General features: G+C 38.6%; 1 protein-coding gene across 3 annotated transcripts in view; it reads left to right on the top strand.

Annotated features, from left to right (window-relative positions):
- The first annotated feature begins 2,613 nt into the window (after nt 1–2,613).
- The window catches only part of pex5la (peroxisomal biogenesis factor 5-like a), a 56,535-nt gene continuing 33,367 nt past the window's right edge, over nt 2,614–25,781 (top strand). For all 3 annotated transcript variants that reach the window (XM_077607763.1, XM_077607762.1, XM_077607761.1), the window contains exon 1: nt 2,614–3,158. In XM_077607763.1, the coding sequence (XP_077463889.1) occupies nt 3,138–3,158 (21 nt within the window). In that variant the 5' untranslated portion in view covers nt 2,614–3,137. The remainder of the gene's footprint in view (nt 3,159–25,781) is intronic.

The raw sequence follows: 25,781 nt of genomic DNA, 5'->3' as shown, positions 1-25,781 counted from the left end.
TATTCTCTACCAAATGCGATCTGGAAAGTGACTTTAAAAGCCATAAACATACTGAATTGCTATTTACTGCTTTCTGCTTACACATGTAAGCACACGCACGCGTTACGACCAATAGCCATCAACATAAAACTGCAGTTTATAGTAAGTGGTTAATGTTTATTGAAGCTGTGGCTTATTATGGTCCCTGTGTGGAAATAACTCAAAAAAAGAAAGAAGTATGAGCCTTCTGTTTAATTTGTACATATAAGAAAGCATAGAGCACTGGTTCTTCTGTATCAGAAAGCCATACATCATATAATTTTTGAAAAGATCATGTCACATATTTTTTGAAAAATCGGATCCCGATTTGGCCTACGGATGAAACATGGCATTAAATTTAATTTTTAATTTTTAATCGTAAGCCTTGTCAGCTAGACATGTAGTCAAAGTCCGTTCACTAATGACCTTTCAAATCTCGTCTATTTTTGACTCAAAATGAATTCATCCCTTTCACGTTAGGCTATATCTGCGTTCTTCTATGTTCATAGATTTGTCTCACAAAATGTATTTCACTAATGGGCACTGCCACCTGCCAACAAAATAAATTGGATGATGTGGCTGTGCGTCATGAATGCATAAGCCATATTGGCAATATGCTTCTTCGCAAGTGTCATGCCTAATCATCAGACATTTATCCTAATTATCATGAATCATGCCTGTAGTGCCTCTCGGAGAGTCCCAGGTAATTAAATGGAGCCTGAACATCATTATGTACAACTACTTTGTATGGATATGACATTACTAAGCCACATTTTCCTCCTGTTAAAAAGAGAAGCATTCGTCGAATGTTGATAATACGCTTCTTTACAATGCTTGTCCGCTGCAACATTGTGTTGTCATGGATTTACCTGCAGGAGGTAATTTAATGAAACAACTCAGTCTTTTTAACAGAACACGGGCTGGTAAAAACAGATAGTAGTTGAGCTACAATACAATTGATGAATGAAAAAGGGACCAAACCAATGAAGAATTTTAGCATTTACAGATTTGGTCATTTTGGGGATAAATGGTAAATTTAAGGTGGGCCTGTTCCTATGCCATCTTGAATTTGAGGATTTTGAAGGCAGTGCAGGATTTCAGTGCTCAGTCTTATTATTTCCCAATTGCTCTGAGTGCATGGAGAAGTTCCTGCAGTTGCGTATGATGCTGCTCCCTTTATGATGATTTGTTGCCCCTATCTATATTAAATTTGAAGATACAAATGGTCTCAGCGAGAAACTGTACTGCTATTTTATTTGATACTGTTTTTGTTTTACTACTTTATCAGAGTGGTTTATGAATAGTGAGGTACAAGCACTAATAGTGGCATGTGGTATAACGGAGAGACTAATGGGCCAACTATTCGTACACAGTAACAACTAGCTATCAAATGTACTGTTTATGGGTTTGTTAAATCACTGCCGTTGATGATGATAGATGTCCAATCCTTTTGACTGGAGGGTTTGCAGTAAGGTATCACAAAATGGATTGGACGTCTATCACTGTCAAGAGTCGCCAGTGAGCTAAATGTATTATTATTATTATTTTAATGTATTTATTTATCAGGCGGCCCTCGATGAATTGTTAGCACAGGGGTGTCCAACTCCGGTCCCCGAGTTTACCATGCCTCTCTCCACTAACACGCCTAATCAAATGATAAAAAAATCATTAAAAAAAAATCTAAAGTCTTTATTGTCATTATACACAGCTGTGTATAACGAAATTGGTGGTGCTACTTCACAAAGTGTGTTTTCCCAGTAAAAACATAAATAAGTAATATACAAATATAAAAAGTCACGCCCAGGCAAGGTAAATTCTAAAAGATTGCACAATCTAAGATATTGCACATTGTTATTGCACACCCCAAAGTAATTGCACAGAAAGGAGCTTTCCAGAAGATTGATAATGACCTGATTATTTGATTCAGGTGTGTTGGTGCAGGGAGACATGGAAAACTGACTGGATATGGGTTAGCGTGTTGGCCTCACAGTTGTGGGGTCGGAGTTTGATCCCTGGTCCTCACTATTTCTTGCATGGGTTTTCTCCGGGTACTCCGGTTTCCTCCCACATGGCAAAACCATGTAGAAGAACCCTCTAAATTGCCCCCTAGGTATGAGTGTGAGGGTAAATGGTTGTCTTTCGTCTCCTTGTGCACTGCGATTGGCTGGCCACTGATTCTGGGACAGGCTCCAGCACCCCTGGGGCCCTTGTGAGGATAAACGGTTCATAAACTGTATGAATAAATATTAGATTAGATCAGATTAGAGTAGATAACTTTATTCATCCCGTATTATGGAAATTTCATTGTCACAGTCGCAAGAGGGTGAGAATACAGACATAGGAAAAGACATTTTAGACTTAAATGAATAAATAATATCATGCAAACACGAAATGTGTGTTTTGGACGTTTGTAATGGGTTGATGGCATTTCAATTAACAAAGTCCGGTCCTCGAGAGCCCCGATCCAGTCTGTTTTCCATGTCTCCCTCCACCAACAGACCTGAATCAAATCATCGGGAGCTTCTGGAAGCTTGCTAATGAGTTGCTCATTTGTTCCAGGTGTGCAAGAGGAGGAAGCTATGGAAAACAGACCGGATAGGGGCTCTCGAGGACCGGACTTGGACACCCCTGCCATAATTGCAGCGGAAAATCGAAGCTCCTTTAATATTGACGCGAGGGAGGCGCAAGTGTACGTCACTGAGGGGGGAGGCACCCACCAGGGGGCTGCCTCGGAGCGAGCGCGGCGATCGAATGAGGAAGAGGAGCGCGCTATAAGAAGATAAGCGACCCCGGGAGAGCCCAAACACGATGACGATGAAGAGGAGGGCAACGAGGGAGGGAGAGAGACTCGTTTTAGGCTGAGGAGTCCGTCAGTACGCATCCAGTGCGTAGCGGACGGAGTAGGACCCGGACCCGGACCCGCCGAGTTTCAAGTGACCGGCCGGCGGTGCTGCTTCGCTCAGGTGACACATTGAGTACCTGGGCGCTTCTCAGCTTCTTCTTCCTCTTTAACTTGAGCGCAGCCGTTCGATGTCACCACTTCTACTTTGACTTTGAGCCCCAAGAAGTCTGGAACAAGTCCCGGCAGTCTCTGACGGAATCATCCGCGACGCCTCATTATGTACCAGGGGCATTTACAGGTAAGAGGGCGTTTTACACGACCACTGTTCATGATAATCACGGTTCGCTTCATATTCATTTTGGAATCGAATGTCACATATTTTGTCCCGGAAACACAAGTCTTCTCTCGAATCCAGTCACGTAGAGCGAATCCAGTCACGTATAGCGGGGCAGCTCGGTTTACGACGCGGGGACGAACGTGAACGTAAACCGAAATCCGATGCAGTCGCTCCAGTCATGACACTTAGTAAATATTTTCTGTGTAAGAAAGTTTGCACGTCATAACAGGACACAGACAGGTACGTAATTTGGAGCGTCGTATGTCGGGGCCGTATTAAATTGATGATTTTCGCTGTTAATCTTTATCAATAAAGACAACCAATGGACTAAGGAAGTTGACATATATACACTTCCAAGCACACTTGGAGTACCAGAAGAATTCAAGTGCATATGTATTATACATGGGAAAAGCTCTGTCAAGGGGAATCTCACTTCATTTTATTTTCCTGCTCCTGTGATGCCAATCGGATATTCACTGAATAATGTGAGTTACGTCACCAGTGCAGACCAAAAATGTAAACTTAGGTCACATCCTCAGCGGTATGCAGCTCTGAACATGTTATCGTTATATTTTGCAAAGAATTCATCTTCTGGTGCTATGCGTTCCATTTTCATCTTAAGTTTGCTGAGTGAAAGAGATACATTGCACTTTTATTATGTAATAAAACACTCCAGAGTCAGTATTCAAGAGCATTAAAGACCAAACCTGAATATTTCATGACATTTTACTCAAGCATGCAGTATTCATTGAAAATGCATGAATAGGCAGCAGACAGCAGTTGTCTGATTTTGCAACGTTATTTGTTACGGCCCTGTGAAAAGTCTCTTTTGTGAGTATGCAACCCAATAATGTGCATATGTATCCGTGTGATGTTTCGATCCGAAACATGCCACCGCTCTGACGTTTTCTGTTCCCAATCCAATGGCGTTAAGACAGTCGATTTTGCATAGTATTCAAAGCAGAAGCTGCTGCATTTGTTGGTACGTGTCTTTTGTCATGAACCCTAACTCTAAACACTGTTCAAAAAATGATGTAGAAATTGTTCAATTAGAGTAAGCAGTCTGTACATATTGGTGCTGGTGGTAGTAATTTAAAAAAAAAAAAAGAAGATAATTATGAGGATTTGATTGCTGTTGAATTGCATTTTAAAGCAATTGATGCAAAATGGATGAAATGTCAACTTGTAGTTTGCAGCCTTAGAAAGATGTAACATAAACTGTTGAAAATGGAACGATACTCCTGACAGCCTCAGTCGGCAAAGATTCCAAACAATCAGAGAGTTTTAACAGGAGTTTTTGTTCTATTCCGCTGTGATAAGTGTTCTGTGATGGATAGATTGAGGGGCAACCACTCCCAAGAGGTCGTCCCATGACCCTGAACAGGTTCAACACTGTAGAGAAATAGATTGATGGATGAATGAATTTATTCAATTAATGAATAGATGAAATTGAAAGATAGTGGAATTACTATACACACATGCATATACACACATGCATATATAAACACTTGCATATACACACTTGCATATACACACATATACATATTGAAATATTTTATACCTTGTGACTATTTTGTTCCATTATTCATTACTGATTGAGACCTGTGTGGCATTCATAATGAAGTTACTCTACTGTACTTTATCGAGCAACGCAGCATCAGTCAGTCAACCCTAACAAGGCCAGATCAGATTTCTTTCCCGACATTGCAATCCTTCTTATCATCAATGTCAGCCTGAGTGCTTTATTGCATTCTATAAAGAAGGAAGGCAGTCCTGGTCATTTTGTTTCATGTTGGATCTTCTATTTCGATGGATGGTAAAAGTGTGCATGATTATAATTGCTATATGTGCGACCGTGCACATGATGATACATTATCAGATGGATAGGATGTCTTGCCGTGAGTCGGGTTTCACAGACAATGCAAAATTCTTTTATGATTCGTGACAACTTGACAGGCTAACAAGCGAACTCTGAGCAGCTCTTGAATGGAAAAAAAAATCTAAACTGCAATTTTCTATTTCTCTTATCCTTCCTTAAGAGTAACATTATTCCAGACAATGCATAGAAATGTGAGAGCATTCCTTTACTGCACCTACACATTACAGAAAAAGATTTTTTTGCAATCAGCACTCAACATTCATTGTGTGGCTTTCCCCAATTTCTGATATGACGGAGTTTTCTGCAACTTTTGCTATGGTTTCCCTCCACCAGTATTTATATTTATCGTAAACATAATTACAGAGGCGGTTCTATTATGGGCACAAAAAGATCTTGGATTAATGGAAGAGATACTACAAGGCCTTTTGGTTGTTTGCTCTGTTAAGCGCAGCATGCTTACATAATTTGATTATCATAATGCAAGTCCCTGGAGGGAAGATCTGCGTGGAGTTCATCACTGATCAGAAGTCGATCAAGTCCCACAAGACTAGGATTTGGATTGTAAAAGTGGAAATGTTAATGATATCAAGATTCATTTGGTGGAAAACAATTGCCACTAACTGGAAGAGATTTTCCTCCCTTTTCTGTGAGACACCTTTATGCTTTTTATAGTTTGTATCCTTTTATTGTCCTGTTAGGTCATTTTATGATACAAAGTCGTTTGGTTTGTTGCTCCCAAATGATGAAATGCAGTACCATTTTACATAAAAGTAGGCTATTCAATGGACATTTTTAAAAGTGTTTCAAAACAGTTTTGTTCAGGTGTTAAGTTTAATAAGACTCGATGGTTTTTGGTCTGTACTTATTATTTTTGATTGCATTGGTTTTTTTCTTGTATTCATTTTTTTCTGATTGTGCTCCTTCTATAAGGATGTCTTTATTTTCTTTTTATTAGTCATGGCGATGCTTGCAAAGAAAGGGATGTGTATTATTGTAAAATGAAATGCAGCAGTGTAATACTCCTATGACAAAGTGTCATATTTTTTAGTTGGCAGTCTCCCTGCTGGGTCGTGGAGGATGACAAACAAACAATTGGTAGCTCTTTTTTTTCTGGGTTGTGGTTGGTATTGTGCCTTTGAGCGGTAGTAGACTATCTTTTTTTCCCCAATCAGTAGCCATTTCAGGGGCTTTTTCAAATAAAATCTCATGGGAGACATAGTACTAAATATATGATAAATAATATTGCAATGAGAGTTTTAGTTATTATTTAGTATATTACAAGTGTCTTAGGTTAATTACTTTCCTGTTTTTAATAACAGAATGTCTGAGGAACTGCAATATTTGAATTTAAAGGCAGGATGGATCTAATTGGCCCCATAATAATCCTTAATTTTACACAAAACTAGACCAGCATATTGATTCAAATGTGCTTTTTTTCTGCTTTATCCCCTCTAATATTTTGTTGCTAATTATGATTCCCACTTTTTTATGGGTAACAACAGTGTTTGGAAACAAAATAAGAACAAAAAAATCTCTCTGGGTGCTCGGTATTTATTGAGCCGTAAACCTTGTTTGCAAAAGGTTCCCCTTGATGTTTTCGGACTTTTTTTGTAACAAAAGAGTGACCATAACTTGGACAGTGAAAAATAAATAAAGTACATTGAAGACAAGTCTGCAATTAGCTGGCCACCGGTTCTGGGTGTCTCCCGCCTGGTGTCCGAAGTCAGCTCCAGCACCCCCCCGTATCCCTTGTGAGGATAAGCATTTAGCGAGACCCCGTCAATGGCTGTTATATGAAAGCATTTCCACTACGTCCTACCTGGTCAAATACAGGAATGTGGACAGAGGTCTGCAAGCTATTTTTATCAAGACAGCTTAAAGTCTCTTCAATGTAATGAAGCGTGGTCCTGATTAAAAGCTATTTAATAGGACTGCCTAGTTCAGGAGCCAGAATAATGAGAGAAATCATGTGCTCCCCGGCTGGAACGAAAGCTCCAAAGACAGTGCTCTTCTCAGAGATGGCGACACGGCAGGATGTGAAATCTTTATCCACGGACAGTAACTAAAATGTAATTTGGAGATTTGTCAAATATTGGTGCCTTGTACTGCAATCATGACAACCACAGATATTGTACACAACTCTTTATTGACGACTAAATAACCATTTCAAATAGATTAGAAAGTTGTGTGATTTTGACTGTCTGTTGAGCAAAATCCTTTTTAATTACTTATTCAAATCAATGCTAATTCCAGGTAAATGTACCTTTTATCAAGATGACTCATGTAAAACTCAAAGCTCAATGTGCAATGGCATTTTTCCTAGAGCATCAAAATTGCAGTTTACAATAATTATTACCAATCCACCTTGTAAAATAAATGGAATTGGCAAATCAAAGTTTTTTACTGGTTTCTGATTTTATTAAACTGTAATAATCATTTTGTTGGCCCGCTTAACCTTAACTGTGATGAGATCCGTGACAAAAATGAATTTGGCACCAGAAAAAAACTCCCCCAGTTGCCTGTGAAGATGCTCATTTAAGCAGGTCATTTCATTCTCATTCTATTGATTCAATATTAGCTGGACTTTTCTGGTTATTTTGGAAGACATTTTGCTCCCAAACGAAGCAAAACATCTTCCCAATACTTTTGCCCATATTGCGTGCACAACCTCCCACTAGATATTTTAATTAAAACGGAGCTAGCATCATCATAATAAAACCTGTCAAGTTATGTAAGGTTAGTTTGTCAGTTATTTAAAGTGGATTGATTTCCAGAGTGAATTAAAATGTCATCTTTAGTTTGGAAGAAAATATTATGCTCTGACTCTGTTGTATAATATGGCAAGCCTGATACAACAAACAGATTTACTCTGCATTTATTAAGCATTGATTCCCACGTCATTATTTTAAAAAAACCCATTTCAACATCCATCTTGGATCTCACCTTCTAATTCGCAATGTAAGTGTGTGAAATATTGACTGAAAACTCAATTTACACACAAAAACATACTGCATCTGCTTCCTATGGATGACCCTGGTTGTTAAGCGTCCGTCTGGGACTTGTTATCTGAACATTAAAAAAAGAAAGCCTTTGTTTTTAAATTGATGTTTTTATGCACTGGCATTTTTTTTTGCAGTGATCTTTACAAATAAATATTTGGCTTGTAATTTTCTTTTTTAAAGCATTCATACTGGAGCTGAAAAGAAATACCTTAATACTGACATTAGAACACCTTGTGAAGCAGTCTTGTTTCATTTTCTATGTTTATTATATATAGCCAAATATACCAAAGTTGCAGAAATAGGCCTTTTATTGTTCTTGTAACAAGTTAATTGATATTGGAGCAGTAATCCACAAAAGTCCCCAAAAATAGATCAATATTCATACAAAGATACAGTCACCTATACAAAAATATGTACGCATTCACGTGCATATGAGATCAAACAAACTTGTAAATGATATATAGACAAATTAAACGTTTCAGTTTATTTTGACAAATATCGGTCTCTTAACTCAAATTTTTGTTTTCATTGCTAACTAAAGGAAATCAGTCTTCCTGTAGAGGGGAAAATGAAATGTTGTTGACATTAAGTGTGATACATATACCAGTTGTTGACTGCTCACTTTTTATCTAAAGGTTAACACAACACATTGACATGCTGTACTTGAACAACTGTGTATAATTTTTGAGTAATAAGGTCAGTTTATGGATTTCCTGCGATTGTCGCTCGTCAACTTGAAACCCAAATAAACCAAACCTATCTGAATTGCTCTTGTTATCACTAAAATACAGCTTGCTTCATAAACCGGCAGTTTGAAACGTTGCAACATTTGTATGGATACTTTGTTATGTAATGCATTTCTCCTCAAAGGTTCCTAAAGCATACCTTTTGATTATCATGCCATGTCATTTAAAGACTTTTGTGGCATTAATAATATGGATAGATGTTTGCCAATACAAATAAATCAACTTAACAGCATATCAGGGACTGTACTAGACACTCCAAAAAATCAACAGCTTTCTGGTTTCATTAGAGACTTCATATTAGGACCTGAATGTACATTCATCGTGGTAAGACATCAATTCAACCCTTGGTAGATTCCCTCTGTCTTGCTTCCAAGTGTGTTAATACAACATCCCTGCGAGGCCCACATGGAAAGTCCCCTGAGCTACTGTACAAAGCCACAATTTTTCCCCTTCACAAAAGTAGGACACGCCTCAGCATCTTTGTAACCCGGAGCAGAGGGCCGTGCAAAAGAATAGGTGGCCCATCCATCTCTCTTTCTCTCTCCCAAGCCATTCATAACAGTCATTCTCCACCAGGGAATTAATTTGCTCCAGAAACCAGGAGTCTCTGCTCGAGTTGAAGCAGCATGTATTTGGTCCTCCAGGGAAGTATGAGCTATATCGCTGACGAGAGCACTTGATAAACAAATAAGTGATTCAGTGTGGCAGAGGCAATAATACTAAATCGTTCGGGGGTGGGGGGTGGTTGAGCATATGTCACACCTTGTCATAGAACACATCTCTTTTCTTGAAATGCTTTTCAAAGTTACACAGACTTCCAATTACACAAGAGTGATTGCCAAGATATAATAATGTGCCTAAGCCAACACGGGAAGTCCTTCACTGTGGCCCACGTAGATGAAGGTTCAAGGATGGATTGCCGTGAGATTTGGGTTGTGACATTTATGACCAGTCTCTGAATCTTCTCAATGTCATGAGATTTCATTAGTAAGAGGAAGGGATTTCACAATATCAATGTTAAATTTGACAAGATTTTTTCAGAGATTCCAACGCAGATGGAGAACAGTGCTTTATTTCTGTTGCTGTCCATGGTAGACGATTTGTAAATGTTCTATAAATATATGGTAAACTTGTATTAAGCTGCCGTTTGTAACCAGACACACCACTAAGCACTTTGTTAGAGCACTGTCTTGGGAAGTAGTGTTGTTCAATAATGGTGTGGCTTTGTGCTGAGCATAACGAGCTGTTTTTTGAGGTCATGAGGTGAAGGAGGCACAAGAGTGGCCAGTGAAAGTAAAGTCCCAAGTGTCCATACTTGGTTCCCCATATCACCCGCGACATTTATTTTAAATTGCCTTTCAAGGTGATATATCGGATCTTGGTGTTGGATTTTATCAAGTACTTTTCCATTAAAATGTGAATTCTTAATTCCGGATTTTTGGCTTGTTCGACTAACACACTGAAAAACACAGTATGGATTAGAATTGACGTATGAAGGTCATCTGAACGGACACAAATGCACGAAAAAACAGAAAAATGTCAGTATTTGTATGTGAAGGAATCCATAAATGTTGAGTTGTGCGAGTCTGAGAACGGACAAACAGATGTTTCGGATTGTGTGTATGCGCTTGCATTATTTGTGTATGTGAATGTAAAGCTGGATATGTGATACGTGAAAAAAACCCATTTTGAGCTCCAGTGTGAACGCAGTCAAAGTTACAATACTGCCCTGAGTATGACCCTGCTAGAGGGAACTGACTTGTATTTTTCTTCATTCAGTCTGCAACTTTCCGACAGGCGACAACCCAAAAATGATGATGAGAAGAAGTAGGATTAACACAGAGTACATATTGAATTCATTTTCCGCTTGCTAAGGCCCATACATTAAATACAACGAACCAATGCAAATTCAATTTGTCTCTTCGCGGATACAAAAGTTACATTGCATGAATTGGGGCACATTAAGAAATCAGGTTTGAATACAGCACCTTTGCCCTCATTCCAGATCATTGGAGCCCATCTTTTTTGCTGAGAAAAACTGCTTTATGCGCCTTGAGCGACCGATGCTCTCTTTTGATGTCAGCTACTGACATTGCACCTCCAGATTCGAACCCACAGGCTCAGTCTTCACTCTCACTCCAACGTGATAGGCCTTTCTTTGCATGTCATACAGATAGAAGGAAATGTTCCATAGAAACAGCATGTGCGTATTAATGCTTGTTGTGTTCAAAACTAATGATTAGGTCAATGCTCACTATACATGCGGTCCATTTTGCAATTAATGTTAACAAAAGGTAGATTTCATACAGTGAAAGCACAAGAATGAAGGGATTTTGTATCGATCGTTCGTTGCGGTAGAAATTTACTGTGAATCATTGTTCGGCACTCAATAGGTTCTATGAAATATTCAGGATAACAAGTCGGCTAAATCAATGTGACACTATACCATGTTTTGCAAAGACAGATTTACAGCAGCTGTTATTCCAATCAGGTGTGTTCAAACTGTCAGTCACACCTCCCCAGGGGGTGTTGGAGACTTGGACACGAAGCAAAGTGAGAGAGGCTCCAATACTGCATAGAGGTGGGTGGGTGGGGAGTTTAATAGATGATTGCTGTCTGGTCAGCTGATTTGAACACAGTAGGTAATCGGGGTTCTGAGGTAGCAGAGCTGGAAATATGTGTTGGGATTTATCGCTTAAAAGGAAATTATTCTATTTGGAGGTGTGGGTGTTGCTCTGCAATTTTCAAATATTAATCATTTATAAAATACAATTATTATGAATGTTGGAAATTGAATGTGGATAAATCTGATGCCACTAGAGAAATTGTTCCATTACTTATTTAAAATGTTTGACACGTACGAATCAATTTGCCAGCGGCAGAGCTGGAAAGACAGATCTCGTCATCTACCTGCACGTGTATCGTTTCATCTCGTATTTCTTCAGAAAATAGGAGAGATTGCCAACAAATTAAAAAAAAACAAATAAAGATGCTAAATTCCACGGAACTTTTGGAAATTTCACCTTTGTTCATGGCAAGCTACCATCGGGGTAATTTGCCGATGTTGAGGATCACGTGTAGCTTTGCTGTTTGAAATGTAGTAGTCAGAGTGTAAGCAGTATATAAGAAGACATGCAAGTTGGCATTAAACGCAAGAGAACACCCACGTCTTGTTTTACTGTGCAAGGGTGATGAAATGATCTAATTAAAAAAACCTTTGATACCCTTGTATTTCCCAGGGATTGAGTTAAATCAGACCTGGGCAATCCGGTCCTCGAGGGCCGCTGTAGGTGCAGGTTTTTGTTCCAACCGATCCAGTACAGACAGTTTAACTAATTAGATTTCTGCTGAAACAAGAAGCACCTGATTGCACTTCTAAGATACCAGATTGGTGGAAAAGTTTCCTCTTTTGGGTTGGAACGAAAACCTGCACCCACTGCGACCCCTTTGGGGAATTAATTGCCCAGGTCTGGTCTAAATAGTTCTATCATAACTATATAGCATACATATGCATACATAAAAGTGATATCAGGTGCTCAACTAGCACATGAACAATTGCCTGGAGCCGTCCCACAGGGTGTGATCCTGCTCGCAGTTTTCAGTGTGCTTATGTGTCTGCGTGTGTTTTATAAGCAGGTCTCACAACAGTTGAGATGTTATTTTTCAAATTCATCATCTGAAACTCTGCACATCTGTCTGCCCACAAGCAGCTATGCTCGCACTACTGGAACAAATGAGAGAAGACAGACGTGTGAATCATATTTACCTATATGACAGTGCCTGGCCAAAAGCTTGCTTTTTAAAGTAACAGAGAGCTTCACTTTAACGCACACCAAGATAAAATAACACTGTTGGTGGACCATTAAAATGTTTGAATGATGTATGTCGCATAACCACTTTATGCATGGATAAGCAATATAACAATTAAAGAACATTTAAAGATCCGCTGCAACTAGCTGTACTTGATAAAGTTGAAGAACGCATGGCTGCTTCTTTTGTACTGCAATACAGAATGTTTCACATTCAAAAATATCTTATACGTATGAGATAAGTAGAAAAAGAATGAACATTTTAGGGGCAATGCGGGAAATATACATTTAAATTGCGACACAGCAGATAATCGGCAAATGAGCAACATTATCAGTATATCTTGTGACATCGCAGAGCTAAATGTCAACGACACCTGGGAATTACTTTAATTGCCAGGGAAAAAAATGTATGCATTTTTACATAGTATGTATCCTTTAATGGACAGTGCTGGCTATTAAAGAGACCATGCCCTTTAATAATAGGCTTAATAAGTGACCGTTACAATTTCTACAATTTGTTTGTTGTTTAATCATGTTGATGACATGGTTGATTCTTTGCTTTGTGTTTTAAGTGAGCAAAAGTGCCTAAACAGCTGTGCAGAAAGATGAGCCGACTACATTTAGTCGAAACTTTTCAACCTCACACATTAGCTCAGGCTCCTACTCGACCAGAGAGGTGACATTACACATTTCATTTCATTGTGGACTTCCTGTGTGTGGCTCCAGTTTTTTTACCTACGTCTATAATGTCTTTTGTGTCTTGTGTCTGTCTTGCTACTGCAACCAAGAAATTTCCCGAAGACGGGATGAAATACAGTTCCAACCAATGAGCCAGCTTCTGGACTTTTGACCCCTCCAACAGGTGGTCAGCCTGTTGGAAGGTGGGATTTACATCTCCTCTTTGGGCTGTGCCTCCATGGGTGCATATTCATGGCCCATTAATAATAATATTTTTTAAATATTTTGAGGCCATTTGTTGACTTGTTCCTCCCCCAAATCACTCACGGTCTACGATTATACTGTGATCGGAGTCAGACGTTTTATGATCAATTACTAAGGACTTTTAAAAGGAAAACATGCCTCATAGGTTATTTGACCATTTTGGCAAAATGTGATTATTTTTGTGATTAAATTCAAGCTGTCTAATTGGAAAGCTTGTCAAAGGTGCCGTGAGGACTGATGATTAATATCGGTATTTTGGGTTTATTTAAAGCGATGCATCAATTTCCTTGCTTTGTAGGCAAAGTTTATGTCAGCACCTTTTGTGATGTTTGCTTGAATGCTCAATTCACCACTGAACATTTTAACCAAAGTGGATTTTGCATTGGACTATAATGGGATTTTGTTTTGTTTTTTGTTTTTTTCCGAAAGTAACATTTAAAAGTAATCTAGTGGTGTCAACATGAATAACATTGTTTGGGTCTTGCGAGTATAACAGAAGTGTTTATGGCCTTGAAGGTCATAGTTAATCACCAATTATAGGTAAAATAATAGATACAAGTTAGACTTACCTGAAAAGCCACACTTTGCAGTGCTTTGTTTTCATACCCAAGGAATCCATAGCTTGATGAAAAGGTCACATATAAGACTCAATAGTGGAGCAGAAAAACACTCATTCAAAGCTGTCATTACATCTCGAGAAAGCAATGTTCACATTCAAGCATTTTTAACAGCATCCTGCACTTGCACTGTTGTGGAAAGAAAGCACTATGTGTAAAACTGCGAAATAGGCATGTTCAACCTTGAGCAAAAGCATTCCACGGCTCACCCTTCTCTAACCTAAAGAATTCGCGCATGTCAATTAAAGACTCGCAGATATCACCCCAGGGTGAGAAGATGGGTTTCCACAGAATAGGTCAGGAACTGACCAATCTGTTCAAGTTCAACTCACAGGTTTTACATGGGTCAGGGATCATAGCAATCTCAACACCCAACTCGTCAAAGCACCAATATTGAAGAGAATTGTCCAAAAAATATTGAGGCATGATGTAGCGTCAAGATTTTGTGGCAATCAGGGATTTTCCCAAAACTTTTATCCACATAGTGCACAATCGATCTCAAGCTTTGGGTAGTGACTGAAAAATGACTTCCCGTCACGCTACAATGCCTCAGTTTTGCAGACCAAAAATCTTGAGAGGAGAATTGGTGTGTGATCTATGGTTCCTTTGTGCTTCACTGACACATTTGCCTCCTTTGATTTAAAGTGGAACCATGCCATGACATGCATGGCTTGTTCAAATGCTATTTTTTAAATGTGTTTATATGCAGAGCTTAGAGAATTATCCTTTTTCTTTGTGACACTTTTAATGTAGAAATCTCTTAAATTAAGTCACTACAAGATAAAAGTAAGTTTTAATGACAATTACATTGACTAATGATTCAAAAATACAATGTACAGTTGGAACCTTTACATTGTTCGCAGTCAGACTGTAAAAAATAACTGAACAAACAGCTATTCTGTGTTGATTTTCCTTTGCACAACAATTTATATATTAGATATCTATTATTTAATATTCACTATCTTTTCTTTTTGTTTTATCTGATGACCATTAACACTTTATGTCAAGTATTAGTTGTGTTGACTCTGTGAATGTTTAAATAGAAATTTCACTCCCTTAGCTTTGCATCAAATTTATTTTTCACCAAAAACATTATATATTGTTCTTCTGTCAGCTTATCAATATACTTCAGATTTCCTATTGAGAAAATGTTGCTCATTTATTAAAGCATAATGACTGCAGTCTTGTAAATGTGCAGTATAGTTAAGTTCCCATCTGCAACTGAACTGTGCTTATTTTAAATCAAAACTTCTGATTAATGTTACACATACCGTCATCCTAGTGGTCCAAATGTGAATCAAGATGGCTTCTTGAATTGAAATAAAATGCTTATATTTTTCAGCACTTCTCATTTTAGCTCCAACTCCAATCACTACAAGTGGATATAAAAAAATAAAAATAAAAAATCAAAAGCCATCAGCATTTCCATGATTGTATTGCAATCCTCTCAATCCGTTTTTTTTGGTCACGTGAAGTTTTCCCAAGGCTCGAGTCGCAGACTGGGAGATTTGAGAGATACTAATAAACTAAGCTAGATGACGTGACTCTGAGCGCTTCTCAAGCTCCTTGTGCAATCAGCTTTCTAATCATGTATGAGGGGTACCCATGACACACACATACAGGCATCATCAACACACACTGTGCAGAAATTGCCCTTTGATGGCTCCTCAGTATGTAGATTTATTCTAAAAATGAGACACTCCCGAGTGCGCCGCCTGAGACCGAGCGTGAGAAAATGGCCATGCTGAATATCATTCACACCAATAAACGCTTGACATTTTATGCGTTTCTCACATGTATTCAGTATGTTCTGTTGAATGAAACACAACATTTTACAGATCCCACAAGCGCAACAGTTCAATTATGCAGCACTAACCTTATGACAAATAGATCACTTTCAAGCAGATTTGCTTTGAGTGTTTAGTTGTGACATCACATCTTTGGAGCGTTGAAATCGGGACTCCTGCGGCTATGGGGCTCCATTCAGAAAACCAGCAAAAAAATAGGTTGAAACAGATTAAATCTTAATGACAGCAGATTAGACAAAATGTGACGTTAATGAGAATAGCAGCGGTGTTAAGGATTGGCGAGTGCTTTATTTCGCAAGTGACAACACAGCAAATCTATAGAGGAATTCAGTGCAATAATGGCTGTGAGTATTTCTCGTTGCAGAGTCATGGTCTCTCGGAAAGCTGTAGTAGCGCTGTTTGGCTTAGTGGGAGCTGTCCTATCGGCACATCAGCAGTCTCCCTCAGATAAATGGCTTAGAGAGAAAATCCTACCGCAGATACTTTTTGAGCCCCACTTTTTACATGCATTAAAATATATGTGGATAGCATAACCCATTGCCAGGTTTGCCAGATGGATTAAGTATGACATTAGAAAAAGAAATATTGACTTTAATGTAACATCTTGGTCGATATTTTTTCTATGGTAAATAGTGTGTATACTTTCATTCATTCCTTTTCTGAAGAACTTATCCTCACAAGGGTCGCGGGTTGCTGGAGTCTATACCAGCTAACTACGGGCACCAGGTGAGGGACACTCTGAATCGGTGGCCACCCAATGTACGCAATAGTGAGTACTTATATAGTGCATTCCGCTACATGTTTTTACCATGCCCAAAGCGTTTTACATCAGCACCCATTTACACACACATTAGCACAAGGAAACTTGCTCAAGGGAACTTTGACAGGGGGCAGTTGTAGCCTGAAATGGAACAGCTGTCATCCCAGGACAACTCGAGTTACCAACTGCGGCAGTCTATTCCACTAGATATAGCTACTTTCAGCCTTTGTTAAATGTAACCAACATACATCGCGAAACAACAATAAGTATTCTTGAGACCGAGAAGTTCGACTTGTGTTTACGCTAGAAAGAAATCTGACCATTACCCAAATCTAAACCATTACTTAGCAGGACGTCTTGTTTTCACCACCTAAAGAAGGGACATTTTCCCAGCATGCACAGTTGAACATATATTGATAGAATGTTGCTTTTATTTCTCCACAGAATCATTATTGGCCAAGATTTTTTTTGCTCAAAGTTGTATTTGTCTGCAAATTGTCTAAGCTGCTGCTGACTGAAATACAGCCTGTCCTTTGTTGCAACGCACAAAGAGACAAACCATCCTTCACACTCACATTTCCTCCATGATTGAATGCGACTTTAACAACGGTGTCTCCCTGGAAGTCGGGCAATCTTAATCTTTGGAAAAAAACTAACAAAAACAATCAGATTGTGTCCAGTTGTTGCTCTTGCCATTCACACCAAAAGCAACCCTCCATTTTTTTGTTTAGTTAGAATTTAGCCTTTTAACCAGATGCACATCATAGTCACGTCGACAAACATAATGAAAGAAACCAATAAACTAGTTTTTAAAAAAAAGAAGCAAATCGTATTTTTTTACAACCTGGCTTGATGAAAATCTAATGGAAAAACTCTCTAGGTCTGCTTTATAATTCATTACAGTACACATTGTTTTAGTGCCCATGCCAAATCTTTGGAACTTTACATTATAATTATAATCCAAACAAAAATAGGCTAGGTGCATGCATACGTATCCTTTTCATCAGTTGTAAAGCAGCGCAGATGCATCATCCGCTTTTATCGTGACGACCTGCCCTGATTGACATGTCTATCTTTAGCCTTGCATTGACTTATCTGTTGTGGGTAAACTGGCAAAAAGAGACGCACCCAAAGAAGAAACTTATCATCAGAGGGAAAAATAGTTTGAGCTAAGGTATTAAATAATATAACAATCACAGACCATTTTGGAATCACACTTGGGATGCAAAATTGCTTTGGAAAAGCACATTCACATTGTCACTTCATGCTTTACATCAACTTTGTGTGTGAGAAAATGTATGCATCAGCAAATGTAGGTGTTGCGGATCAGCTTAAACACTTGCTTTGACTGGTTTTGCAGAGCTTGTAAAATCTTTTTAACATCAGCAAGTACAAATAATTTCCTAAGTGCATAATTGCCCCTTAATGGTCCCCTAGGAAAGTGACGTTTCGAAGTATGCATTCTATTAGGGGATTTTGCTGAATAAATACGTTCAGGACAAATGGTAATGAGCTCAATTTAACCACCCAGATCCATCAATTAACTTGCATGTTGTTTGTTATGAGGAGCATCCAAACCAATGATTTTTTTGTCATTATTGTGGCATTTAACAAAAAGGTAATAAGTTAACCAATGTCAATAAATAGTGTTTTTGCATCCGTTTTTAGACCTCAAGTTTCAGCTGTAGGTTTGTGCGTCTGTGTACATATAGATGCTAAAACTTTTTTAAATATAATTAATTTGTGACTTTGTAATATAATCATGTGGATTAATCCCATTTTTTTATCTTAACTTTTTTCTCCCAAGTTTTAGATTTTTTTATCTTAAATCGATTTCGGTTATTGATGGAAACAAACATACCCACACATGAATATCTGTCAACATTTACTAAACATATTTAATCATAGTTTTTTCTAACAAAACAGTAAAAAAATGCTAAAAAGAATATATGAAAATATACCCGGCTAAAACTGAAAAGACTGTTACGAAACAAAACTGTGCTATTCCACTACCTTTTTCTTCACAACAGTACCAGAGGACAAATTGCACTTTCTGCAATGCATCCAATATTTATTTAATTCTTTTCCATAGAGTTGTTGAATTGCTTGTTATTGTCTTTTTGCAAAAAAGTCAGATCACATTACAATATTGCCCGACAGCCCCCCGACCAATTCACTTTGCGAGTGAGTTTGCTCAAATTTAGGGTATGCATTTACTATTTCTGCTAATGAAGCCGGTTATTCCATTTAGTTGTTTAGTTTGCCAACTACTGGGAATGCATGGGGGACTGCTCGCGATATTAGCTCGCAAATACATACTTTGCTTTAAGATAGCAGTGTAGAGTTAAAGTGCTGCGGTAGAATGCAAATTGCTTTTTGTAGTTTACACAACACGACACATTTATTAATAGTTCTCTCAGGTAGTTTTTGAAAACAAACTTGCCTCCCAACAGTCCAAGAAATTTAGTTTGATAATGCAACTTCTCCATATCCGAAGCGGGAAGTTCTGCGTAGCTTGGAAAACAAAAGCCTAATTTAAAACTCACTCTTTTTTTCAACCCTTTTACATATAATGTGTATTTTCTGCTGTATCAGACAAAAAAGATTCATGACCCCTGGTCTATTGTCTCATTCAAAATTTTACCATTTACTTTAGAAAGTTGAAACATTGTTTTTTTAACCCAAATATCTGTACTTACACTTTACATAAGCCATCAAAAAGTAAAGATTGTTATATGTCTTTGAACTCGTGAAATCTGCTGGGCTTTAAATTTGTTAGAAAGCTTGTGTTAAGACCGAAGGCTGCCAATCCGTATACTTACTTAACCACTTGGGCCTGTGAGTGTACTGAAAGTCCAAAATGCTTCCTGGCACTATCTCCTTGATGGCAGAAAGCACTTTAGTTGGTATGTTTCCAGACATTTTTTTAATACAAAATGCCTTTTAGAACTGCTACTAATTTGAGTGCATTTACTTAAAGTCCAATATTTGACCATTATGACTCAATCTTTTAAATCAAAAAACTATTGAGGGAAAAAAATCTAATCTGGATGTTAACACTTGGCCAACCTTGATAAAAATTACCAATGGTCATAAAAGACATACAACAAACAACCACCATTCTATAAATATTTTGGTAGGTAGTAGAAATAAATCCAACGGAAAAAAAAGGAACATGCACATGAAGAAATCTTTGTACACTCGATGACCAGGGTTCTCAGAGGCTATGATAGTAGCTTGACCTCCGTTTAAATTTGGAGGTTCCACTGTAATTGCTTTTGCCAAAAGTTTCACACCCTCCAGTCCCTTTCCGACATGTAAATGAATCGGGAGAGAGTGTTAATTTCCTCTCTCAGCACGGGAGACAATCCTCAAGCAATAAGCCCTCGCTAGTGGTCCATCTCTTTAGTCAGGGACCTCGATCCCCCTCAGGAAACGACTGTTGAACAAGAGGCTGGCTGTGACAATCCCATGGAGGAAGAGTCGACAGTCAACGCAAAATGCGTCCAAAGCTGACGACCTTGGCGGTCGGTCTTAACCACCTGGCTTTTGAGGTTTGGAATGTCGCCTTTCTGGCATCAAAGGTGCGCCGAGCTCGTGCATGAGCTGTAAAGTCCCGGTTAGATTAAGGATTCCTCTATCACATATTTTTGCCCTCGAATCTGAGTCACTCAATTTTGAGGATTTGCTGATGCGAAGTCTTGATCAAATACTCTGGCAATATCTTAAGGGAGGGCGCACATCCAATAATGTATAATATTACCATTGTGCAGACATTATCCTCTTATTCTATTTTGCTATATTACTCTCCTGCAACGGCTGCCAGAGCTTTCTCTTACTGGTGGTGTTCACTATCGCTTCTGCTGTTTCTGGCTATTTTGTAATGCCGTTGTAGTATATATAACACATGTGGTCTATACATTTTTGTTCTTTTTGGCCATATCTAGCCTTTAATGTGTTCCTCCAGACTCATTTTTACACCCAACAAGTGCTATATATCTGAATAACAACCAACATCCCTGAGGAAAAAGTAATTATTGCAAAGGTGTATGCGAAATGCTTCCTGGAAATGTGATGTAACTTGAGGTGAAGAGCCACTAACTGAGCAGATAACTACAATTCCATGGTGGATTTGAATGCAACATTGTAATCCGATCACAAATCAATATTGTAATACTAGACTTTTCGCCGGAAATATTTTCAAGAGATGAGCGAGGTGTTGTGGTGGAAGATGCTGAAGATGAATATTAAGTTGTGTCATGAAGGAAGTATAACTGTTTGAGCAAAACAGGACATCAAACAGAGGATGTCAGAATTTGCCATTTTGAGTTGATTGTGGTCTCTCTTGGTTTCGCAAAAATGTCATGCTCTTCTCCCCAAAAATTCTATCAGTTCTTCCACACTGGGTCTTTTTTCCATTTTTGGAGTAAGAAGATGCAGTCTGTGCATGATACATTCTAATAAACTACTGTGTTGTATTTTTCATACTCCTTTGGCCATCGTGTGGATCTAATGCTTAGAGATTCACTCTGATGCTTGCTCATAGTGACTTGGCAGCACTCGTCCTCATCCTGCTCCTATTTCTTCCTCCTAATAGTCTGCATCCCTGCTGCTGACACTTCCAAAGCTTTTAATTGGCCAGAGTCACCCAAGGAAAAAAAAGACTCATGGGCTGGTGTCTTAGAACATGATTACCTAGTGTGTGTGCATGTGTACCTTTCCTGCACTAAATTAGTAGTTTCTTATGACAGGCACTAAAATAAAGAATGGGGATTACTTTAATGGTAATCTGTCATAAAATCCTTGGCCGAATGCACTCAAGCTCCAGGCCAATAGATGTCTTACAAATTCCAATGGTAGATGTCTAGCTATATAAATCAAGACATAGAAAAATAAAAACGTCAGTGGAAGTTCTTGATGTCTACAAGATTCAATCAGTTTTTTTTTTATCTGTTCTTCTTTCCTGCCATAAATAGCTCCCATTCTAATTTTGTAACATAGGGCACATGGGACTGAGCAAACACAGAAATATTGGAGTGAATTTGAGTTATGTATCCAAATGATAAAAGGCATATTTTCTGCTTGAAGTCAGCTCACCCAAAAGATTGCTTTGACGGTTTGAGACGAGGTCTCGGATCCAAAGTTGCATAATAAGGCCTGGTGTTTTAAATGGTTAGTGCTGTCCACTTCTCAGTTATAATCCCCGCTGGCACACTGGGGCTAATGTTTTCATAATTGAAAGGAGGTTAGATCCACATCCCTCGGTGCGAGTGGGTGATTTAAATCAAAACGAGAGTAGCAACGCACGAGGAGTAAGGAAGCCGCAATTTGCCACGGTTGCTTACCAAGCACAATGATAAACTCATCTAGAGAAGATGACGGCCTCCTCTATGGAGGACACCAGCGGGAAGCTGGGAGTGAGAAAGGAGAGTGAAAATGTAATGCCATTTTCAGAGCGAGTCGCTAGTAATCAGGTTATACTCGCTTCGTGCTCAGAAGAGATCTTCTTGCTTTTGCTGCCATCCCTCATCATTAGTGACTGCCGGCCAAGATGCGAGCAACACAGCTATAGTGAAAGTAATGACTCGGGCTGGCTCTGCAAGAGGGCCTTGGTGTCCTTGCTTGCCATAGTTTTCCCTAATGGGAAGGTAATGGCCAAAGAGAAAATTGGCCACCGGAGCCACTAGACAGCTTTTGTTCTGTCAAGAGATGAGGAGTTATCAAAGAGGAAGGTGGCTAAAGTGGAAGCCAAGAGAGAATTCGGCCTCTGTTAGTGGCAATCCTTGGCTCATTTTCTTGACTTTCCTTCCCTCTGTGCCGAGCCCCTTTAAGCTCTTAAAAGTCACCCTTATTCTACCAGTGTGAAAGCTCTCAGCGAGAAAGGCAAATGGAGATTTGATTTACGCACAATACGTCATTAGGGGGTGGCCCGGTGGACGAATGTTAGCGCGTCGACCCCATAGTTCTGGGGTTAAGGGTTTGATCCCAGGTGGATCCTCACTGGTGTGGAGTTTGCATGGCCTCCCCGTGCTTGTGTGGGTTTTCTCCAGGTACTCTGGTTTCCTCCCACATCCCAAATTGAACCTTGTTTGGATAAGCACTTCAGAAGATGAATGAATGAACATCATTAGGGAAAATGACGTCTTATAAAGCACAGTTGTCAATGATAACATCAAATCCATAATGATGCTAACATAAAGAAGTAGAAATTGTCTTTGAAAAGTTTTTAAACCATCTGATGCCAGCATCTAACTACTTCCCTATCACCTAATCCCAAAATATAATATTTTAACACAGAGGGGGTTTTTCAGTCGACCACGGTGGCTTATGAAATATTGATAGCAGAAACTGTTATGCCACACGATATTTCCACTGTAAAAGCTGAATGTGTTACCATCCAGAAGGCACTCCAAAATATTTGTTCAAAGCTTTAATTTAAGGATACTTTTCTATTGTTCTTGAATATCACTTCAAATACAAAAATCTATATTCCTTTCAGTGATTTTAGTTAAGCAAATCTTCCCTTTCTGTTGTTATGTTCCTGCAAATGTGGTGGTCACGTAAAAAGGAAGCCAACTGGACTACAGAGTTCAGCATTGAACTTTATACATTGGTATTTTAATTTGGTTATTTAAAGTTGTTCCAGAAGCACCACGCAAAAGTCCCTTACTTACTTAACCTACGATAATTCCGAAAAACATACTGCTAAATTTCTCTCTTAGGATAATTTATTTGTTCATCTTTAGTCTGACACCCTTTCCACAGCTACAATTGAATTTAGAAAAAGCAGAAGGGAAAAGGAAAATCAGCAGGAAAAGCGGGCTATGATTTGGTGCCCTGTTACCTAATAGTGCAGAAGTCTCAAGAGGTTCCACACAGCTTGCGAGGCGAGAGGAGAGGTTGTTGAAAGAGCATCACTTGCCGCATAGGGCGACATACGACCCTTTGAGAGGCTGCGAGACCTTGTTGACGCTCTCCTCATACTGGTGGACATTATGTCCCTAATGCATGCCTCGAAAATGAGTGACACGCACACCAACAAATGCAACTCCAACACGCAAATTACAGCCATATGGACTCTTTTTGCATAAACAGATGTTTCTCTTACTCTAATTAAAAGTACAGCACTCGAATCTGACATCAGTAGTGACATAATGGACACTTAACTGACTGGTTGAATCGGATTAATTTTTCAGTGCCCTTTTATTTCCTAACCTAGAATACCCAAAAATACACAGTCGTATTTAGAAGTAAATTATGCACTGGAAATTGGGAAAGTAAGCATAGTGGAAACATCAGCAAAATCTTGCCAAATCACAACCTCATTAATGAAATACTCGTTAGACAAAAGCTATGTTTTAGGGGTAACACAAGTGGGAGGGGCCAATATTGTGTTTAAAACTCTGGGCTACATCCCACATTGATGTCTACACTTCCTGTCAGTAGTCCAATTGTTTTCAGCCACTGGATATACTATCCACTACATCCATATTTATGAGTGAACATACATGACTTGGTGTAGGAAGCTAGAAGGTAGATGTGTTTGTGTGTATCCAGTACAAGTTGAAACTGACATGCTTTTTACACGCTCTGTGATCCTATGTTAATGTTTAATGAGAAGCGACCTGTGTTTCGCCTTTTATCGTACAGTATGACAGGGCCATCAAAGGGATTTTCGACGTACTGTAACATGAACATCAAGGTCGAAAGGTTCCTTATCTGTAACATTCTTCCGTATCCTGCAGCGGTAGATCTCACCCTACTGTGTGGTACTCATATTATGTTCGTTAGATTCTTATAATTGTCCTACAATCTTATGACCTTTTTCACAAGTACACTAGTTTGCACCTTATGTTGATTGTTACATAATAATGTCGCAAGGTTACATTCAAATATTAACTGTTATTAGGAATTGATTAGTGAAAACTACATGTGTAAATATCAATTTCATGATAATGTGACATTGATTCTCTGGACAATGATATCAAATTTGCTAATAAATTACAAATTTGCCCGAAATTCTTTTGATTCAAGGGCCCTGCCGTTTAAGTGATATTATGTAAATATCATATACAAACAAATTACGTAGATGACGACAATGGCAACAGCGCTATTAAATCAGATTTGTCATTTACTTTCACATACACAATTAGAATTTCAGGCCATTTTTCTTTTCCTGATATCTGTTTGTACGTATTTGGCCTGCTGTCCCACTGTGCAGCAGCTTGAACACCACATGAGACCCTTTGTCGCCATCTATCCAAATTGAAAACTGTTCTGGTGCATGGTGCTGAAATATAGCAAGTAATTGAAGTTTTTTCCCACTTCTTAATCTAATATGAGGTAGTTAGAGCTTGTGTGGAGGATGAAAATGTGCTTGATTATACTTTGTTTAAAGAATGTGGGCTGAATAAAAAGATAAGCAGCATAATTTTCGCATTCTATGTATATATACATTGCATGTATTTACCAAACCTATGATTATTTAAAGGTTTGAAACCATGTGTTTGTTGGACTACGACAAGAAAGCCCGAAAGACAAACACGCTGGTCACCTGCAGATAAAGTAGAGTACCGAGGTCCAAGCAATTTATGGGAGGAATGATTCACTTGCATGTAACCCAGGAGGGAGGTTGAAAAAAAGAAAAAGAGAATTAAAACCTAGCGAGAAAGCCGATTAGCTTTTATTTATGGATTTATTAATGTGACATCCTCATTAAGCTCACTGCTGTGACTGTCATTTAATTTATTTTTAATTACCAGGTCATCAGATACAGTGGTAGGGATTTATTATTTGATGAGTTACTCGTACATGCTTCATGAGTAGCAAGTCGTTAGCTTTTAAAGCCGGTAGGCGATATTTTTAAAATAAAATATTAATTGTTATTTTTAATTCAAATCCAAAGCAGTTTTACGTCAATGAATCCTAGAAAACGCTAAACGTGAAAGAGCAATATCCAATGCTATGTGAATTATCTAGTTTAATTTGCTAACAGTAACTGCCAAATATAAAATAGAATGG

This window comes from Stigmatopora argus, chromosome 8, assembly GCF_051989625.1.
Source record: "Stigmatopora argus isolate UIUO_Sarg chromosome 8, RoL_Sarg_1.0, whole genome shotgun sequence".
NCBI classification, from domain to species: Eukaryota; Metazoa; Chordata; class Actinopteri; order Syngnathiformes; family Syngnathidae; genus Stigmatopora; species Stigmatopora argus.
The sequence above is the reverse complement of the archived record's forward strand: the minus strand, read 5'-3'. Positions and strand labels throughout refer to the sequence as shown.